Source organism: Mucor velutinosus, assembly GCF_035048745.1.
Source record: "Mucor velutinosus strain NIH1002 chromosome Unknown tig00000041, whole genome shotgun sequence".
Classification (NCBI taxonomy): Eukaryota; Fungi; Mucoromycota; class Mucoromycetes; order Mucorales; family Mucoraceae; genus Mucor; species Mucor velutinosus.
The window spans coordinates 4,506,313-4,526,747 of NW_027041905.1; the positions used below are offsets into that span (position 1 = coordinate 4,506,313).

At 41.1% G+C, this 20,435-nt stretch overlaps 7 protein-coding genes across 7 annotated transcripts; 5 read left to right on the forward strand and 2 right to left on the reverse strand.

The window, feature by feature from the left end:
• Positions 1 to 166: 166 nt before the first annotated feature.
• Positions 167 to 997, forward strand: ATC70_001664 (uncharacterized protein; the record flags this gene model as incomplete). Its single annotated transcript, XM_064821058.1, has 1 exon — positions 167 to 997. The coding sequence occupies one exon, from the start codon at positions 167 to 169 to the stop codon at positions 995 to 997; it is 831 nt and encodes a 276-aa protein (XP_064684978.1).
• Positions 998 to 3,681: 2,684 nt separating this feature from the next.
• exo2 (exonuclease II Exo2) lies at positions 3,682 to 7,234 on the forward strand (the record flags this gene model as incomplete). The annotated part of the gene is made up of 5 exons (XM_064821059.1): positions 3,682 to 3,792; positions 3,861 to 3,960; positions 4,028 to 4,272; positions 4,332 to 6,810; positions 6,867 to 7,234. The coding sequence occupies 5 exons, from the start codon at positions 3,682 to 3,684 to the stop codon at positions 7,232 to 7,234; spliced, it is 3,303 nt and encodes a 1,100-aa protein (XP_064684979.1).
• Positions 7,235 to 8,999: 1,765 nt separating this feature from the next.
• On the forward strand, positions 9,000 to 10,316 carry ATC70_001666 (5'-3' exoribonuclease 1; the record flags this gene model as incomplete). Its single annotated transcript, XM_064821060.1, has 3 exons — positions 9,000 to 9,279; positions 9,354 to 9,488; positions 9,553 to 10,316. The coding sequence occupies 3 exons, from the start codon at positions 9,000 to 9,002 to the stop codon at positions 10,314 to 10,316; spliced, it is 1,179 nt and encodes a 392-aa protein (XP_064684980.1).
• Positions 10,317 to 11,672: 1,356 nt separating this feature from the next.
• On the forward strand, positions 11,673 to 13,547 carry CHS7_1 (Chitin synthase, class 7; the record flags this gene model as incomplete). Its single annotated transcript, XM_064821061.1, has 5 exons — positions 11,673 to 11,742; positions 11,792 to 11,866; positions 11,920 to 12,617; positions 12,708 to 13,232; positions 13,290 to 13,547. 5 exons carry the CDS (start codon positions 11,673 to 11,675, stop codon positions 13,545 to 13,547), a joined length of 1,626 nt encoding a protein of 541 aa, XP_064684981.1.
• A 120-nt stretch (positions 13,548 to 13,667) lies between these two features.
• On the reverse strand, positions 13,668 to 16,620 carry DUSP19 (dual specificity phosphatase 19; the record flags this gene model as incomplete). Its single annotated transcript, XM_064821062.1, has 10 exons — positions 13,668 to 13,853; positions 13,910 to 14,035; positions 14,099 to 14,207; positions 14,263 to 14,651; positions 14,705 to 14,825; positions 14,914 to 15,552; positions 15,620 to 15,753; positions 15,805 to 16,339; positions 16,417 to 16,505; positions 16,570 to 16,620. 10 exons carry the CDS (start codon positions 16,618 to 16,620, stop codon positions 13,668 to 13,670), a joined length of 2,379 nt encoding a protein of 792 aa, XP_064684982.1.
• Positions 16,621 to 17,323: 703 nt separating this feature from the next.
• ATC70_001669 (uncharacterized protein) lies at positions 17,324 to 18,206 on the forward strand (the record flags this gene model as incomplete). The annotated part of the gene is made up of 8 exons (XM_064821063.1): positions 17,324 to 17,378; positions 17,432 to 17,489; positions 17,552 to 17,582; positions 17,647 to 17,723; positions 17,786 to 17,838; positions 17,892 to 17,956; positions 18,014 to 18,078; positions 18,137 to 18,206. 8 exons carry the CDS (start codon positions 17,324 to 17,326, stop codon positions 18,204 to 18,206), a joined length of 474 nt encoding a protein of 157 aa, XP_064684983.1.
• Positions 18,207 to 18,275: 69 nt separating this feature from the next.
• Positions 18,276 to 19,533, reverse strand: ARC15 (arp2/3 complex subunit; the record flags this gene model as incomplete). Its single annotated transcript, XM_064821064.1, has 4 exons — positions 18,276 to 18,548; positions 18,609 to 18,911; positions 18,974 to 19,170; positions 19,236 to 19,533. 4 exons carry the CDS (start codon positions 19,531 to 19,533, stop codon positions 18,276 to 18,278), a joined length of 1,071 nt encoding a protein of 356 aa, XP_064684984.1.
• Between the last annotated feature and the right edge of the window lie 902 nt (positions 19,534 to 20,435).

Below are 20,435 nucleotides of genomic sequence, written 5' to 3' on the forward strand. Positions count from 1 at the left end.
ACCGGAATATAGCTTATTTGTAGGTGATCTGAGCAACGATATCGACGAAACATTCCTCTTGGTACAGTAGATGAACCATTTTACAGATGTATCTGCAGCTTGTCATTAACCTCCTGTGTAGTCATTGTTTCGTGCAAAATATCCCTCTTGCCATTCCGCCAAAATTATGACAGATCCAGTAACTGGTTTGTCCAGAGGCTATGGATTCGTTCGCTTCTTGAATCAGCTTGAACAACAACAGGCTGTCCAGGAAATGAACGGTATTATCTGTGATAGTAGACCGATTCGAGTCTCATTTGCCACTCCAAAGACAAACAACGCCCATCGATTTGACTCAAATCAGCATCAGCAACAGCAACAGCAGCAACAGCAGCAGCAGCACCAACAGCAAAATGCAAGATACATTCAATTGGCATTGCAGGCACCTGCTCTAGTTCATCAACCTACTGACCCCACCAATACTACTGTATTTGTAGGCGGTTTGTCTTCTCCTGTCACTGAAGAGGAATTGGGCCAGTACTTTTCGCCATTCGGTGAGGTGACTTATGTAAAGGTACCACCTGGTAAAGGATGCGGGTTTGTTCAGTACGTTTCTCGTCAATCAGCAGAGCAAGCCATTGAGAGAATGAATGGATTTTTGATTGGGACATCTAGAATCAGATTATCATGGGGTCGATCTCAAGCTGATAAAACTTTTTCGTCTGCTTCTACTGCCACCACTACAGAATTGAAGAGTCCATCTACCAATACAACATTATCGTCATCCACCAACAACACGAACCCTATGCTTCAGCTCTCTTCCTTCCGTCCGTTATCACCACCTTCCAGCCTGTTGTATGATCATCCGCAATCATTATTTCGATCTGCTAGTACTGGAAGTGTAGATTACCCCACGAATAACGATTGGCTAATGGGTATTACCAATGACTACCCAAAGGACGGTAATAGCAACCAGTATCGACCCAAAGAATGGCATTTGGATGATTTGCTTTACTAATTTACCTCCTGTTCTCTCTACCATCATTATATATACTTCACAATATACTCCATCACACACAGTGTATCCTTTTATTAGCTCTCTTAGTTTATTATTTATCACTTTTATCTATTACCTACTACTATTACTACCACTATTATCTCCAATATCTTATATGTCTTTTTTTTTTTTCTTTTCTCATTCCACATCCCCTTTCTTTTGCTTATTTTTTTTTTCTTTTATCTATGTATCAATAATATATAATAACGTGTCTCGATTTTGTTTAAAAATAAATTGCTTCTTTCATACACATTTTTCGTACACATGTCATAATACTTATATAGATGGATGTAGGCGAAATTTAGAATCCTTGCGATTGAGCCAGTATGAGGAGCCAGGCTGATCAAATGTTGCGATTCAAATGCCATGACAGCTGAAAGGTTTTTCATGCATTACCATGTTCGATCTACGACTGAAGTACTGTACAGGACTTGTGTAAGATCTACAGCGACTTTTTGAGATGCTATCATTGCAAAAGACATCTTTTAGGGAAAAACCCTAAGAAACAAAAGTATTCGGGCTAATCAATTGTTCTTTCAGCTCCATTGTCCCCATTTAATCAGCATCGCAATCATTATTGTCATCATCAGAAAGGCATTTGGGCCAGCCAGCAGCAGTGCCGCCGCTAAAATTGATTCAGACTCAGCTTATTTTTTTCTGTTCAAGATTGGACAGATGTTGTCTTTTTTCGACTTCTTTAATGTATTTTATGATATCCGACTATGTAAATCGTGATGATCACCCTACGCTTCCTAGTACATTCTTGAAGTACTTTTCAAGGCGCTTCCAATGGTGCTAACTGTTGTAAGTGGTTTGACTGAAATTATTGAGTAATTTAATAAAATTTGAAATGAGGTTTTTTTTAGCGAAAATAGCCAGATTTTGCCTATGAAAGCCTCATAACAGTGGTTTCATAGGTTGCTTTGGATTGAGAGAAACATTTTGATTTGATATATACCATAGTAAAAATCTTTATTTTCAAGGTGAAAAATGCGATCGTTTGATTTTCGATAAAAACCATGAGGGGTACCTTATGCTTTTTGGTCGTTTTTTGGTCATGTTTTTTTGGTCCTCAAAAGGCTGAGCAAAGGTGTCAGGAAGTTACTACTACTCGAATACAATTGTTTGGTGTCATTCCGGCGGCTCAGAAAGTCCTACATGTCAAGATATGAAGGCTTGAAAGCTGTCGAATTTGATTATGTTTTTGCAGTATAGCTTTTGTTTACACGGCATGAAACACGCCTTTGGTATCTGAAATATTCTGGAAGAGCAGTTCTGCAGCCTGTGAAACTTCTAGCTCAAAGAGGAGGCATATTGACTTTGGCAAAGCTAATTCATGCAAATTTTGACGCGTTATGTTATTGGGAAGCTTATTGATAATGAAAATGAAAAGCCAAATTTACTGCTTGGTTGCAATGGTTTTGCACGTTTGCTTCATTACGGTAGAATCCTCTTAAGGTCAATGTTATTAAATATTGCCTTGAAATCACAGATCACTCAATCCATAGCCAAATAACAGGCAAAATATCACTTGAATTAGATGCGTATCGTATGTTCTTGGGGGAGGGGCTTCTAACATTTGACTGGCTACGACTACGCTTTTGTGTTCATGTTGTCCAGTGTATATAATAGTGATGATGTTGTGATTTTAATAGAGTTTAATGTGCATACGATTTAACATATGATCGCAACACTGTGATAAAATGTGGTTTGATGCGATTATTCATCTTTCAGATAAACGACAAGATACAAAAAGAGTTTCTTTCATAGTGTTGGATGACGGAGAGGCGTCTTCCTTCGCATCATACCTAATTTTTTTTTAGAAGGCAAGGCATCCTAAAAGAATGAATGACGCTTGTTTTGCAGTTGAACTAAATCAAAGAGACACTACTTTCACTGTTATTGTTGCCTGTAATATTTTGAAGATTACACATTTGACTAGCATTGAACAATCTGATCGACAAATTTAATGTTGAATGTTTCAAGCAAATAAATTGCTCAACATGTCCCTTCAGATCAGTATGTATTGTCAGCGAAATCGAGTCGGATTTCTCATGAAACAGGGATTACTTGTATCACATCACCGACTTGCCAATGCCATGCTCACAAGTAAAACGTGCAGACAGATCATGTCAGTCTGAGTAATGTTCCCAGAACAGATGAGTGCTACTTCGAGATGTCGCAATCTCCAAATGTTAATTATTGTATGTAATCTAAAGGATTTGTTAGAACTCAATGTGGGTTACTATACATCTTTATGCATAGCCAATCTCTCGAATCAGAAATGTGCATTAAGCTTGATAGGTGTGCATAGCTTTCTCTTGACATTTCATAGGATTCAGATCCAGTTACCAAACGGTTTGGAATGAATAGTGTGGCATCTAGAGACAGATAAAAGCTACCATAGCATCAAGTATAATCGTTCAAAGCTGTGGTCAATGTCAAGCGCACTTGTGGCATGTACTATGCTTCCAATGCGCTTGATTTGAGTGCACAATCTTGGAGCAACCGTGGACCTAGAAACCAATGAAAAAATTGTACTCAAGTATAGTCACATAATTGGCTCTAGTATTGTCTATAAATCATCATGGCTCAAGACAAATTGCTGCTTTTTTCCATTATTACAACAATCTAATAACAGACATATGGCTCTTAAACGTTCTGATCGAAGAGAAGCTGACAAGGAAGATAACGATCCTCTCCATGACGAAGAAGAAGAAGAAGAAGAGGACGAAGACGAGGATGACGAGGATGCTGTAAATATATATAGATCTCATCATGGCACAATCAGTAGTTGTATTCTGACTATCTCACTTGTTAAAAGAGACCTACCAAGAGAAAGTTCAATCCCTTCATTGATGAAATGGCTATTGTAGACGACGATGAAGACGATGATGAGGATGACGAAGAATACGGCCGAGAAGGTACTGCAAGATGAACGCGCGATTTTGCACATCAGACAGTTAACATGAAATGATTTTCTATAAGCAGATGGATTCATCGAAGAGGAAAACGAAGAGTTGACGACTACGAAAACCACTGCTCGCCGTCATCTTGATTTGGACCGTAGAAGAAGAGAGATGGAAGGCATGGATGATGAGCAAGTAGCCGCCTTTTATGCAGAGAAATACGGTGGCCGTAGCAAACCACAGGCATTCAAGGACACAGAAGAAGTGCCTCAGCAATTGCTGTTGCCCAGTGTCAATGATCCCAACTTGTGGATGGTCAAGTGCAAAGTAAATGCGACACAACGAAACATTCCCTCGCTTGTAGTATTAATCACTCTGTATTGTAGCCCGGAAAAGAAAAGGATGTCATTTTTGGTTTGATGAAGCGATATTTTGACAGACAGAATGGACCTCATCCTTTGGACACATTCTCTGCATTTGCAAGAGAAACTCTCAAAGGCTATATTTATGTGGAAGCTCGTCGACAAGCACATGTTCAAGAGACACTCGCCAACATTCCCAATGTGTACATGTCTACATTGATGCTTGTGCCTATCAAAGACATGGTGGATTCTATCTCTGTGCAGAAAAAGGAAGTCGAGATCCCCTTGGGTGGCTGGGTGCGTGTCAAGCGTGGTACCTATGCGGGTGATCTAGCTCAAGTCATGGAAGTGAGCGACTCGCAAGATTCAGCTCGTGTCAAGGTGGTGCCCCGTTTGGACCTGGAGAGCAGTAGCAATGATGATGTCGCAGGAGGCAAGCGCAAGAAGGGTGTTAGGGCTCCTCCCAAGTTGTTCAACCCAGAAAGACTCGCCAACAGGTCCATCTCCAGTCTTCAAAAGAAGGGTCCCTACTGGGTCTACAATGGCGATCACTACCGTGATGGTTATCTTGAAAAGTACATGAAGGTGGCTACACTACAGATTGAAGATGTCAACCCTACTTTGGACGAAATTGCTCGTTTTGCTGGCAACGGCGAACTGACTGAAGATGGCGAGCGCTCCATTGATTTGACCTCCTTATCCAGCATGGCCATCAACAATGCACAGGCTTCGACTCTTTTCCAAAATGGCGATGTAGTCAGTGTGATTGAAGGTGATATGATTCACAGTTGGGGTACTGTGGAGCATGTCAATGATTCATCTATCACCGTATCGCTGGACATGGATGGCACAAAGAAGCGAGTAACCTTACCTGCCAAGCAACTGAGAAAGAAGTTCAAGGAAGGTGATCACGTCAAGGTTATTAACGGTCGTTTCAAGGACGAAAGCGGTATGGTGTTGAACATCCAGGATAATATCGTTACCTTGCTGTCAGATGCGTCTCTCAAGGAAGTGCGTGTGTTTGCCAAGGATCTGCGTGAGGCTGCTGAAGTTATGTTTGGTAAAACAGTGATTGGCAACTATGAGTTGCATGATTTGGTACAACTTGATTTCTATACGGTGGGTGTCATTGTCAAGGTCAATCGTGATTCCTTCCAAGTCCTGACTCAGAACGGCGAGATGCGTACTGTTCAGCCACATCAGATTACCAACAAGCGTGACAGCACCAAGGCTGTAGCAACAGATGCCAATGGTAACAGCATTCGCGATGGTGATACTGTCATGGAAGTAGGCGACAAGCGTAACTGCTCTGTTCTCCACTTGTACCGTCATTTGGTCTTCTTGCACTCGAGAGAGCACTCTGAGAACTTTGGCGTGTGGGTCACAAATACCCGTTCTATTGTCAGTGCCTCTACACGTGGTCGCGTTTTACCCAATCCCAAGACACAGAATCCTCAATTCAATGGTGGTTTTGGTGGCAGAGATGATGGTAGAGGTGGCCCTGATGCAAGAGGTGGTCGTGGTGGCCGTGGTGGTGGCCGTGGTGGATTCTTTGGCAGAGGTCGTGGCGGTAGAGACAATTTAGTTGCTAAAACTGTGCGTATTTCTCAGGGTCCTCACAAGGGTTACATTGGTATCGTCAAGGATGCTACTGATACACAAGCTCGTGTTGAACTCCACACCAACTCCAAGGTGCTCAACATTGATAAATCACACCTCATGATCTTGGACTCGCAAGGCAATGCTTTGGCTCCAGCTGCACCCGATCGCTTCGACTCTCCTTCCAGCAACGGTGGATTTGCACGACCTATGGGTACACCTAGCCGATATGGTGACGGTGCCATGACACCAATGCACAATGCATCCTCTGGTTCTCGCACTCCTGCTTGGAACTCGGGCTCCAAGACGCCTGCTTGGAATTCTGGCGCAAGAACACCTAATCCATACGCGAATGATGGCGGACGTACACCAGCATGGGATTCTGGATCAAAAACACCCATGTGGGGCCACGAAACACCTGCCTGGAATAGCAGTAGTAGTGGCAGTAATTATAGAGACACAAGCAGCAGCAGTAGCAATAATCACAGCTCCAGTTATAACAGCAATACACAATCACAATACTCTGCACCCCAAGTTGCCAAAACGCCTGGTTATGCTGGTAACAGCAGTAGTAGTCATCGCTATGCAGATGCCGATACCGCCCCTACACCTGGTGCCTCATGGGCAGCTCCAACACCTGCCGCTAGTTATGAAGCCAGAGCTCCCACACCAGCTGTTAACTTTGCACAAACACCCTATGATGCCCCTACACCCTATGAAGCAGCACCCACTCCTGGTGCTGGTTTGATCCCGCCTACACCTGCTGCCATGATCTCAGCGCCTACACCTGGCAGCTATTTACCGACTACACCAGGAAATTTCATGCCTACAACACCAGCAACAGGTCTGCCTCAAACACCATTTATGCCTAGTGGAGGTGATTACGGACATGTGGATGATCAAGGTTTGTCATGTCGGGTTGTTTATTAAGAGTGGGATTACTGACATTTTTACATGTAGGAGATCAAGGAGAAGACAACTGGCCTATTGAAGAAATTGAGGTTATATTAAAGAGAAACCAAGGCGATGCTCAAAAGGGTCAACACTGTAAAATTATCAGCGTCAACCGCACTAGTCGCAAATGTCTTGTCAGTGTATTGGACAATCAAAACAAGCTGGATATAGGATTTGACTACATAGAACCCGTTCGACCAAGCAAAAAGGACAATGTCAAGATTATACTGGGTGAACATCGTGGTGAACTTGGTTCACTTATTGGTGTAGATAGTCATGATGGTATCGTTCGTTTGAAGGGTGATGGCAGTGGTTTCAAGATCTTGAGTATGAATTCTGTTGCAAAGTACACTGGTACAGATAATGTGGATTAAAATATAGCATTTTATATATAACAAAAAAGCAAAATTAACTATGGAATACTCTCCAATCTAAAATATCAATAAATTTACATACATTCACTTTTTATAAGCGTAGTGTTTTTGGGCGGCAGTGTGCTTTGTGTTGTAGATGCTGTAGGATCTTGATTCTTGCTCAAAATAGTATACCTGTCAGCGAGGTATATTTTTCAGGGCCATATGAATTGTGCTATACGCTTCAATGCTGCAATTAGTGGCCATTTCCCTGTACGCATCGCCCCTTTCTACTATCCAAGGCACTTTCTTCCAACGAACAGTGAAGGCTTAACATTGACGGATTATCTAATGTCTTTTGCCAACAAACTGAGATGCTTTGCAGCTGTTTCATCAAGACAAAACCAAACTCGTGCCACTCCGATTTGAAAAAAATGATGCAAGTATGATTCCGTTGTGTATCCAAAGAAACCTGAATAGAAAAAAAAAAAAACCTTATAGTGTAATTAGAGCAGGGCTTTTGACATTGCCACTCGCTGGAAAAAAAGTGTTGTCAATACCCCTTTAAATCAAAACCCATGGATTGAAGCCGCGTTACTTGATTAATGCGGATCAAAGCCCAACAGCATGAAATACACATCACTTTTTTCCGTTGCTGCTGGTAATGCACTTGTTTTGTACAATACGGAGATACATTGTTGGGTTGTGTGCTTATTGACATCTCTCCATTAAAAGCAAGTGAAAGAAAAGTGCTTCAACTGATCGATTCAAACAGTGCTGCATCTCACCATTGGCTGATATCTGTATATCGAAGCTATGCCATTTATATATTGAATCGACGCTGGTAAATACATCATCAAAGCCGCAATGGCACGTTTGATAGACTATTCTTATCGAGATCATAGAGATGATGTGCTTGTTGGTCTTTGTATGTATGAAGTCTGATTGAATTTCTTCATTTTGATGCTAGCAAAACATGATAGCGATCCTATAAAAGGCATGGAAGGACATTCAACTAACATGACGGATGAAATACGGCGGCACATGCATGGCAGTAACAGCATCGAATACACATTACATTGCTCTGATCAATCTGCCATAGGCTGGCAAAAGGTGCCAGTATCCAAACTTGATTCTTCAAGACACAATCAGCTTGACATGCTGGCTTGCACATTACCCACACAATATTACGCACACGAAAGTTTCTCAACGCATGATACACATCTGAGCTAATTTTGTTACGCATTACCCCAGCTCTTCATTGAAGTTGCTTGAGTAATCTCATTTGTTGCCATAGCAACAGACAGCTAGTATGCTTCACTTCACTGAAATGAATGGAGTCTACAAGTAATGCCTTGCGATACGCTTTGCTAAAGTGGTATGTATCTATACGCATGATGCTGTCATGATTCGGAGCTGATAGCCAGATGTAACATGCAGATTATCATACACTGGGTTCAAACTATAACGAAATGTCAATAAAACTTAGCAAATAGATAGATGCAAATACACAATGATTGTCTATCCAAAAACCAGAGCTTTCTCAAATTTATCATACCAGGAAAAAGAAAACTACCATCAGGTATTGAAGAGAAATGGCATGAGTGAAATATGATACCCGGTCCGTGCACTCTGTGTCTTTCGCATTCGCTCATTGAACCTGACATGCTTATAAATAAAGCCAAATTGTTCATCCCAACAAAAGAAATCCTGTTCTTTTTCTCTCTTTCTCTCTCTCTTTCTTTCCTTCTCTCTAGGTCGTCTTACCATCACCAAAGAAAAAAAAATGGAGCAAGTTCAGCATAGTTTGTCTCGTTTAGCATTAGCAAGAGCCATCAAATCAACTGATAATGAAACAGAAGAAGAAGCCTGGAACAAGAGCATCATTTTCAATCAGCCATTTGTAAAGGATTTGCATAGACAAAAGCACCAATTAGCTCGTCAATTAGAGAAAACAGCTCCATCCCAAGAACGCCATCGTGCTTCATCTACTCTTAATTCTAAGCGCTATCATCATCAGCACAAAGCCAGTTCCTCTTCAGGATCCTCTTTATCTCTTGCATCAGGTACTATTTGACAAGCAGAGCGCCAAATATGTACATTTTTAATTTGATGATTTTTTTTTTCATGGGCATTCTAGAAAAAAGACCTTCGGCACCAAAGAGTAATAGACAATCACAGCGTGCATGCTTGCCAAGCGATACGGAAGAAGATGAATCTGACAATGATCAGATTGAGGATGATGAGACAGACGATGGCTCTGAGGTATTTCAAGGTAACATCACTGCACACATGATTCACGTTTTGCTGGCGAGTAAGCTGATTTCATGCCCATATAGTGAAGCGCCAAACGGATCCTATCAAAAAGAGTCAATCTCCTTTATCGAATCAGGACGGCATCTCTCGCCCTGTTAGCATGGAATCGCCGTCTACTAGGATCGAAAGTGGCGTTAGTAGTCCATCTAGAAATTCCACCTCAAGTCATGTTACTCCACTTACCGAGGAAGATGATGTCGAAGAACCCATTATACATCATAGTCAGCAAAACATACCCCAGCATGCCTTGAATGAAGAATTTCCCAATTATATCCCAATGCAACACATGCCAAAGAGCCCTCTCACCCCTCCAGTGATGATGGATCCCATGTACTATCAGCGACTCCAGCATTACCAATCTCAATTGCAGTACCAACAGCAATTACAGTACCAGCAGCAGCTACAGTATCAACAACAGCAGCTATATCTACTCTCACAAAACCCCAGCGTCTTCTTTCCGCCTGGTTCAAGGGCCATGATGATGACGGACGAGCCAGCCTCAATGGGACCTCCACCTCCTCCACCCCCACATCACATGCCATCGTCTTCTTCATCCTATAAGAGAGTGACACATCCTCACCATCATCGCAAACATCGGCATAGCAGTAGCAGTAGCAGTAGACTGAGCAGTACTGACATTAGAAGAAGACAAGAAATGCTTAAAAGTTCAGTAACAGACCTGACATATCCATCATCTGCATCGCTGCCTATGTATAATATGACCAGTATGCCCATGGTACCATCTCTTCCGAGAAACAGTGGTGGCAGACGTCCATCTTACTTTTAACTCTATCTTAATTATCCCAACTTAATCTTTTCCTCCAGAAAATAAAAAATTATATCTAGTAGTAATAGTAGTATTCCCAACAGAAATATCAAAATTAGCATGACAAAATGACAAGCAATTGCATGAGTATTAATAGTAGCCACAATTTCCAAACTAGTATTCCTGTTACGTTTTGATTCATGTCTCCATGCCATCATGCTTTCCTTTAATGAACTAAAGGCATGATGTAAGTGTACATGTATGTGTTTATATCAAGATGCTAAACGATCCCAATCGTAAATGGACACATCATGAAATGGCGATTGTCAGTTTCTTGTGAATTAGGAACAAACCCACGACGGGATGCTGTAGAGAACGGGAAATCACAACTCACATCCGAGACGGAGTCCTGCTCTCAAAACTCCATTGCCATGCAAGCGTTTACCTGAAAAGCTCAACCTTTCTCTCAGTGCACCTATCTTTAGGGATTTACCTATATAAAGACTGCGATCAGACATCTTCAGTCACCTTATAGCATATAGAATCTGCGTGGTTTCAGGTTGGATTAGTCATTTCTTCAGATTCTGTATATTATTTAGTTTGAACTCTAGATCAATGAATGGTGTCTTTTGCTGAGAAATCGAAAAAAAAAGATGTGGATTCGCTTGATAACTCGAGCTACTATTAGAAAGAAATCACTTGTGTATAAAACAGGTCTCTTCATTTAAAAATGAATGCTACTGATATATTGGGGCATTCTTAAAATCCATGTCTGGATCCACATTGTGAATTAAACTGCAAGGTCTGGATTTTAGACCGTGCTCAACATCTGGAAGCCTACACAAAGTGTCCTTTTATTCGTTTTCAGTTCAAAATAAAAATCAACGCTCCAGATAGCCATGGCATTGAGCTGACCATCTAATACGTTCAGATCTTTAATTACCTTGAATGAGCCCGTTAGTGGATGCCTCCAAAACTAGGCATTGGAGTTGATAAATCAGAGTATGTTTCAATGCAAAATCACAGGCGATTTGGTAATGCTTAATGCTTCTGACTGCGACCACTAATAGTCTTTGATAGAAGCTTTTTTTTTTTTAGCTATTCAGCACTAGCAATACATTGCTCTACTGTGATAAGAGAGAGAGAGAGAGAGAGAGAGAGAGAGAGAGAGACACACACACACACACACACACACACACACAAGAGTGTCTGAGATCAAGGCTACTTTTGCATTGTATTACAAAAGAGTGAAACTGATGGCTCTCTTCAACACCAGTCCGTGTGCATTTCAAGACCAACATTTTTCTTTTTAATTCAATTACATTTTGGTGCTACTCGACCTTCCTTTCTTTCCAAGCATATACTTCAATCGTTTCAATGGAAGAAAAGAGCAAGCCAGACATCCCAATAGCGTTGAAAACAAAGCCATCTCGCTGGCACACAAAAGGTACCACCGGCAGCTCATCGCCGTAAGCATATCGCTAATTACCACACAGAGTTTTACTTTTACTACGTTTGTTTCTGTATTGTGGTGCCTTACATGTTCAAAGTGACATACAATTTAAGCAAAGGTAACAATCACATGTGACAATAGAGAGCACGAGTATTCAGTCCATCTCTACAGAATCACATCCCAATTATCACTTGTATCAAGATCTATTATCAGAGGGTTGGTTGTTTGGACGGAAAGTAGACAACAGTGATGCACAGTACGGTCAATTTCGTGATAATATACCCAAACTATTGCCCTTGGTTCTATTACATCTCGCTCTCAACAAGGCCAATCGCATCTATCACTGGATCCAGTCGAACTTGCATTTCTCTCTATTGACGTCCCTATTGACAGTATTTCTATTTCACGGCTCCAGCACATTCAAAATCTTATTCATTATCACTGTCAGCTTCAGCATTGGACATTGTTACAAAGGATCCAAGTGGAATCCTATCTTGACGTGGCTATTCAATTTGCTGGTGCTATTTGTCAATGAATATTACGATGGATATCGATTTGCCCACATGTTTGGACAAGGATTTCAGTGGTTGGACGATTGGGAGGGATTTCAAGCGAGATGGCATATCCTGTTCAATTTCGCCATGCTTCGTTTAGTGTCATTCAACATGGATTATTACTGGGCTTTCAATAGTGAAGACAAGAAGGTCAAAGGACACCCTGCCCATGAAGCGCCTCACACAGACAAGGAGAGAATCAACAACCCCCTATTGGAGAGCGATTACAACTATACCAACTTTTTAGCCTATGTCTTGTATACACCATTGCTGCTGTGTGGTCCTATTATCACGTTCAACGATTTCATTTCTCAGGTACGGCATATCAGAGAAAGAAAGAGAGAGAGAGAGAGAGAGAGAGAGAGAGAGTTCATTGGACATGTTCTAATGTAATTTGACATTTAGTATCGATTCCCCTCCCCAAATCTCTCCAAACGCTACGTTATCACCTACGCATTTCGACTTGTCAATGTCATTCTGGTAATGGAATTTACCTTGCACTACTTGTATGTTGTAGCGATCAGCAAGGCCAAGGCATGGGACGGTGCTTCACCGCTCGAGCTCAGTATGGTCGGCTACTTCAATCTGGTAATCATTTGGATGAAATTACTGATCCCCTGGCGATTCTTCAGATTATGGTCATTGGCAGACGGCATTTGGGTAGAGGAGAACATGGTGCGCTGTATGAGCAACAACTTTTCGGCGCAAAGATTCTGGAAGAGTTGGCACCGAAGTTTCAATCGCTGGACGATTCGATATATTTATATCCCATTGGGAGGCTCCAAGTACTTTGCCTTTAGTATGTGGGTTGTATTTACATTTGTGGCTTTATGGCATGACATTGAATTGAAGCTGCTGGCTTGGGGATGGCTGATCTGTTTGTTTTTACTGCCTGAAATCATTGCTACTCGATTATTCAGCGAAAAGAAGGTAATGCATAGTAGTTCAGAGAGAACGAGGCAGAATCTAATCAGCAGTGTGTTATAGTACGGTGATAAACCTTATTATCGTTTTGTGTGTGGATTAGGTGCAGTAGCCAATATCTTGATGATGATGATTGCTAATCTGGTTGGTTTTGCTGTGGGTGTTGATGGCGTCAAGGAAATGCTGACCAAAATATTTGGCACAGCTAATGGATTATCCTTTTTGATCACTGTTACTATCTGTTTATTTATTGCTGTTCAAATCATGTTTGAAATTCGCGAAAGCGAGAAGAGAAGAGGTGATCCCAAGTGGAAAATGTGAATAAAACAAGTTTTTGTGTCAAAACAAAAAAAAAGTACATATTATCATGGTTGTTTAATGTATATATATATATATATAAATATATAAAAGAGGTATCAAAAAGCAGTGATTATTATCATTTTAGCATAATCTTTGCCTTAAATTCACATCCAATGCCTTTCTCTGTTTGCCTAGCCAAGATGAAGGCGAAGAACGGAAACCAAGGCTGGATGCATCTCGATCGCTTCTTCTCACAAGATCGTACCAAGCTGAAATGATCAGTTGTTGCTCAATCTTTGATTGTTGGCGTACATCTTGAATTTGTTTCTATTGCACAAAATCAGTATTGAAGCAAGTGTGCAGCTAGCGGTTTATCACTTTACCTTCAATAAGTCTTGTTCTTCTTCCTTTGTTCTAGGTGTTCTGCCAATTAAGCCTTCGTCCGATTTGCGAACATTGGAAAATCTTGCCGTCATTTCTTGCAGCAGTTGACTGTAGAGTTTGATCATCTAATGAAACAAGATGAGTGAGAACACGAGGACCATCTACAGCTACACTGTCGACTAGCTTACATCGCGAACTTTTCGAATTTTGCCTTGCGTTTCGTTGATCTCCTCTTGCAAATGCAAAACATGAATTTGCAAGCTTGCATTCTGCTCTTTGATCACCTCCAAGTCGCCACTAGGCAAATGTTTAGACATACTGCGTAATATTTATAATGAACCCTGCAACTTACTCGCTTAAACCAGGTCTTTCCTCATTACCATTGTTATTGATGCCATTCAAGTAGTTGGCTTCAACCAACATGCGATTGATATCATGCAGTTGCATCTTTGTGATATCTTCAAGTCGATTGACTCTATCTTGAATTTTGGCATGCTCCTTTTCAAAGCTCTGTAAAGCCGTCTTGTCTTTGACTACACTGCGGTTGCCATCCAGCACAATGGTTTCAAGATGAATTGTATTCTCCTTCAAGTTGCTGGATTCCTTCTCAAGATCCAGAATGCGGGAGCGGAATGCCATGATGGTTTGTGTCTGGTTGAGCAGTGAATCAGGGATGCCATTTCGAATTTGCGCCAGCTCATCCCGTAATCTGTCTCGCTCAACAACAATTGACTCATAATTCTGTCGACCATGTCAGTGATAGCTGTTGCTATGGTAAATTCCAGTCTATTTACCTGCTGTAGTTCTGCTGTGCCAACCTTTGATTTCTCTGTCTCTTCTGCCAGACTGTTTGCAATGGGTGCTTTCACCTCTAATTCCTTGATCTGTCGCTGCAGTCGTCCAATTGTCAAGCGTCTATACAGCGTCAATATCAAATAGCCTTGCAACTAAAAAAAAAAAAAAAAAAAAAAAAAAAAAAAAAAAAAAAGCTCTTTCCACTTACAGTTCTGTCACATTGGCCTTTTTCATGTTCTCTTCCATGGTACTCTGATCTCCCTGCAAGCCTTCGTCGTCAATGACAACACTTGCTCTATGACTCACGACTTTATCCAGGGTCTGTCCACCACCAAACTCCAGCTCTTTAATGTGCTCTTCTAATAGCTGTACTTGCTCCGCATTGCGATCACGATCACTCTCCAGGTAGGCGCACGTATCTGCCATATTCTTCATTTCCTCTTCCAGCTGCGTCTTTTCTCTTAAAATCTCTCTGTTTCCAAACTCAAGCTGTTGCACTTGCTCCTTGTACGAATCCATCAATGTCTTGAATGCTAGCACTTTTCGATACTCGTCTTCCACTTGATGACTTCGCTCTAGCAAACTAGAGTTCTGATCTTCCAGAGCCTTGATCTGTCTCTTCAAGTCGGATGTATCTTCTGCTTTTCGCTTGTACTTTTCCAGCGAGATTTCCATCTTTTGCATCTTTTCAATGGCATGTTTGTACTCCTCTAGCTGATACCGCAGTGACGACGCCTCTTCAGCTTGAGCGGTGAGTTCCTCCACTTTCTTTTTGAGCTCGTTGATCGTTTCCAAGTGATTCTCCATCATCATCTCTGTTTCCTGACGTCGATCCTCACTACGCTCCCTACAAAAGATTAAACATCATGTAAGTTGATTTCAAGGAGACGACCCAAATATAAACTCTATTTTACAAATCTTGCTTGAGATGCTCAATTTCAGTTCTCATCACATAATCTGCTTTGCCCGTATTGTTGGCTTGTGTAATTGCTTCGTCCATGTCTTGCAATCGTGTCTTTAAATCTTCCTTTTCGCTTAGCAGATCCTCCTACATGGACATTAGAGTCATCCCGTCAGATACAGACATGATGCTACTTACGAATCTCTCCCTCAGTTCATCGTATTCGCCCAACAACTGACTATGTGATGTCTCAAACTGCTTCTTTTCCAACAGCACCTTTTCGAATTCCAGTTGGTATCTGTACGGCATATCATCTAATTGAAAGTTCTTTGTTCCTGAGCCACCAGAGTTGCCGGATAAGTAAGACAATCGATGATTATTGGATGCATAATCGGGCTCTGTATTGAAATGGTTCATCACTTCCTCGATAGACACCATCAGCGCGTGCTGACTCTTTTGCGATAGGCTTTGTATCATTTCAATGTAGACCTTATTGTTATCTGATTGAACGGCGATGGCAATAACGAGCTGGCACATGAGTAGCAGTTCATGTAAATCGGCATCTTTGGCAATAGCAGTTAAATTCACTGCAGGAAGAAGTTCAGGGTCCTGCCCTACAATATCCTCAAAGTATCGAGTGATCAGTTTGTGTAATTTCTTTTGATTGTTGAATCGAACCACCCAGTTACTGGCTGTCTCTGTTTGTTTGATTTGTTTGAACCATTTTGGATCGCTGTGGTTTTATGAGAGAGCAAATAATGTGAGTGGTTTGAAGAGCATCGTTGCAAGTATGTTTTTTTACTAGTTTACATGTCAGTGAGAATCTCAGAGAGCACTACACCGTCTGCCAATTCAACCACAGTATCGATAGAGTAAGATTTTACATCAAACGTATTTATCTAGCGTATCTTTTGATTGAGACATGTTTGTTGATAATGTTAAAAAAAAAGAGTCTCTATTTACCCATTCTACAAACGCATCTTCCATCGCTGCTTCCATCTTTGAAAAGGTCATGTTGCAAGTGATTGTATGAAGCAAGAAAAAGAAGAAGAAGAAGAAGGGCTGCCTCCCCCCCCCCCCCCCCCTCTGTCTCCTATATTTAAACTTATTTAATTATCTGTGGATTTGTCTGCCCCTCTTTTTTGGCTAATTTGCTGAAATTGGTCTGTGAAATTAACGCTCAGTTGTAATGATCCTGGTGTCACCTTTTCCATGTCGATTGAAATCATGGTTCAATTTGCAGACATCTGTGCTGCTTATTAAAGCAAGTTGTTTGCATGTGTTTGCATCATCATTCCATACATGCACATTAACATGGCTGCTGATAGCGCAACTTATTGGTTCAAGTAGAGGCTGATTGCGAGTGTATGTGTGGCTCATCAGGTCATACCAAGCTTGGAGAAATGTCGTGTTTTTTAAACCAGTGTGAACATCTTCTCATCATGACCATCGATCTCTGGAAAGCATATCTGATCTAGCACTACAGAAGATGCAACCTTTGATTTACTGATACCTCCGACAGGGTCCTTCTTGTTCAAGTGTTATTGTTGAATGTTGATGTCGTACCTCTCTCAGCATCTAATGTGCAATGTTTGTTTTCTCACCCCGAAGCACGGTCGTTCTCTTCTGCCAGAGGCTAAATCCGTTTTCCCATCAAATTTTGTACCAGGTACAAACACCTCTTTCTTTCTCTTTTGTTACCGAATTTACAGCAAAGATGGCATTTGGCTTTTTTTCAACACAATACGATGATCAAGGCACCATGGATGATGGTAAGTCCCGAGTATATTTTTATTTGGATGACAGATCAGTAATGCTGCAATAGGTAACTGGCAATACTTCGGCCTTACAAAGACTCAGCGTCTCTATGCATTCGGTATAGCGTAAGTATCTCTATTTGATTTTTACAATCTAGTAGACGACTGACTTGCTGAACTCAATGTAGGTTTGTAGCAGGCACGCTTCTTTCTATTGTGGTAAGTGGTTTATATTGGAAAGGAGTTGTTTTCGACAGCACAGTGCTAATAAAGAGTAAACTAGTCAACCATCACCTTGATCACCAACATTACAGCATTTGCCATTCTCTATAGTATCGGCAACATCATTTCTTTACTCAGGTATGATATAAAACTGACTCAAATTTGGTACCTGAAATCACTCATCTTTTTTGAATTATCAGTTTGACTTTTATTATTGGTCTCAAGAAGCAATTCAAGACAATGTTTGCACCTGGTAAGCAATATAATTGGGGTTTAATGTGGGTGGGATGTTGACATTTGTGATAGTTCGTTTCTGGGCAACTGTCATATACCTTGCAATGCTGGTCCTTACCATTATTATATCCGTTACCGTAAGTGAAAGGGTTATATGACGGGACATGGCAAAAGTTACTGAATCCATTCGGTAGTTGCAAAAGTTTTTCCTTTCATTGATCTTTGTTATTATCCAATTCGCTGCATTAGTGTGGTATTCGTAAGTGCTTATGCGAGATGTAAATGTTGATAGCGAATATTCACCCTCGAATCTATAGTGCAAGTTACATCCCTTACGGTCGAGAAATGATTCGTCGTTTCTTTGGCAGTTGTATTACATCAATTTAGATGATGATAATTTAAAATCATGGGATACCATTTATTATGTGCTGTCTACTATGTATCGTTCAATACAGTCTAATATTTCAAACCAAATGGAATTTCCTTGTTCTCCAATGCTGCCAACACGTTATCCACACACATATCACCCATAGTCTCACGAGCCTCAATGGTTGCACTGCCAATGTGAGGGAGAATAACACAGTTATCCAGCTTGAAAAGTGGGTGGTTTGTAGGCAATGGCTCTGGTGTGGTCACATCCAGCCCAGCACCAGCGATCAAATTCTCTTGTAACGCCTTGACAAGACCATCTTGATCTACTACACCACCTCGTGCCGTATTGACAAAGATCTATGGAAAAAAAACAAGTCAGCGCACTGCCATGCGCCAAATAATACTTTGATCTCTTACTGCATTCTTCTTCATGTTCTTGAATGCCTTATAGTTGAAAACTTCCTTGGTTTCAGGTGTTAATGCGCAACAAGCAACAATGAAATCAGATGAAGCAGTAAGCTCGTCGAATGTTACAAAGTCAGCATTCAACGACTCTTTCAGCTCTGGCTTCTCACTTCTTCCCCAGTAAACAACACGATCAATGCCAAATGCCTTCAATCTTGATGCCACAGCTTGACCGATGCGGCCAATACCTACAACACCCAACGTCTTGCCCTTGAATTGATATCCGCACAACCAATTGGGTCTCCATTCTCTCCACTGTCAATGCACAAAAAGTAGGTTTAAGAAAACTTTAAGATATTTCGTATCCATCATCGTACCTCTCCTGTCTCAGCAGCTCGAACACCTGACTTCATCTTTCTAGCAGCAGCTAATGTCAATAAGACAGTGAGGTCTGCTGTAGCATCCGTCAATACATCAGGCGTGTAGCCAATTTTGACATTGTTCTCTTTGGCTGTCTTCAAATCGATGTGATCATAACCCACGCTCATAGTAGAGACAACCTTCAATCCAGGGCCTATCATTGTTGTCATCGTTACACTGAGACAATGAAGGTTTTCAAACGTCTATATCCCAACTTACCAGCTGCATCAAACACTTGCTTGTCAATTTTATCAGAGAGCATGCAAATCAATCCCTCGGCTCCTTTGATATCCTTCAAAAGGGTCTCACGAGGCATCGATGAATCCTTGGGCCATTGAATCAATTCGAAGCCTTGTTGCTCGAGTCTCTCTTGACTAGCTGGTAACAATTTTCTGGTGGCAACTACTTTTCTGCCTGCGCTAACAAAGGCAGAGCTATGGAAATAGGCTGGTGTGCTAGCAATGAAGCGAATCTTTGAATTGACACGAGGTTTCACTGTTTGTAATGAGCGAAGCATGTTTATTTTTAAGTATTCGGTTGATAGAGACAAAAGAAAAGGAACAAAATTAATGGGTTTACACGATCATTTCCATGGCTGAAATTGAAAAGGTGCAGGGAAATATACCATTGACATCTTGATGTAAGCTATATAAATCCCACAATAACGGAGATCTTGAAGTAGCGGAACTTGCTGTTACTGTTGGTGCTTTCTGCCGGTATTGAGGATGATGGGCAATTATGACAGGGAAATAAGTCATGGAATAATTTCGTTTTATTTAAAAGAAAATCTGAAGTTTACGCAATCTAATATGCAAATAATAACTCATACAAAGTTCGCTATGTTTACAAGTCCAGTCAACTGTGTGTGCATGGATGCCTCAGGAACTACAATAGGTCTCTCAACAAGCTATACTACCAACAATTAATAAGGCTCCAGTGGTCTGCTATTTATATACCATCTCAACGTAGTAGTCGTTGACTAGAGATCTATCATATTTAAGCTAGTTAGATGCCCTGTAATAAAAAAAGCTCTTTGCTTCCGTTTTAGATACAGTGGACAACAGATTGTAATCATCGACTTTATTATTACAAATTCATCTTGGTGTGAGACCTTGTTAAAAACATTTAATATAATTACAGCTGCGAGCGCTTGATAACTGCTGACAGCGAAGCCAGTAAGTTCTAGCTATAAATCTTTATTATTTCAAATGTTCATGCTCTCGATGGCTTTCTATTTTCGTTTTGCTTCGGTGAGAACCAACCAGCGCAGCGGCAGCTCGCGCTACCGATTGCCCTTGAGTATCTTATTAAAATACTGCTACTTTCATTTTGACCCTCCATTTACACATGAGAACCCTTCATATTATCTGTGGATCTGATTCTTGTGTGATACTATACATTCATATACATGTAGCCACT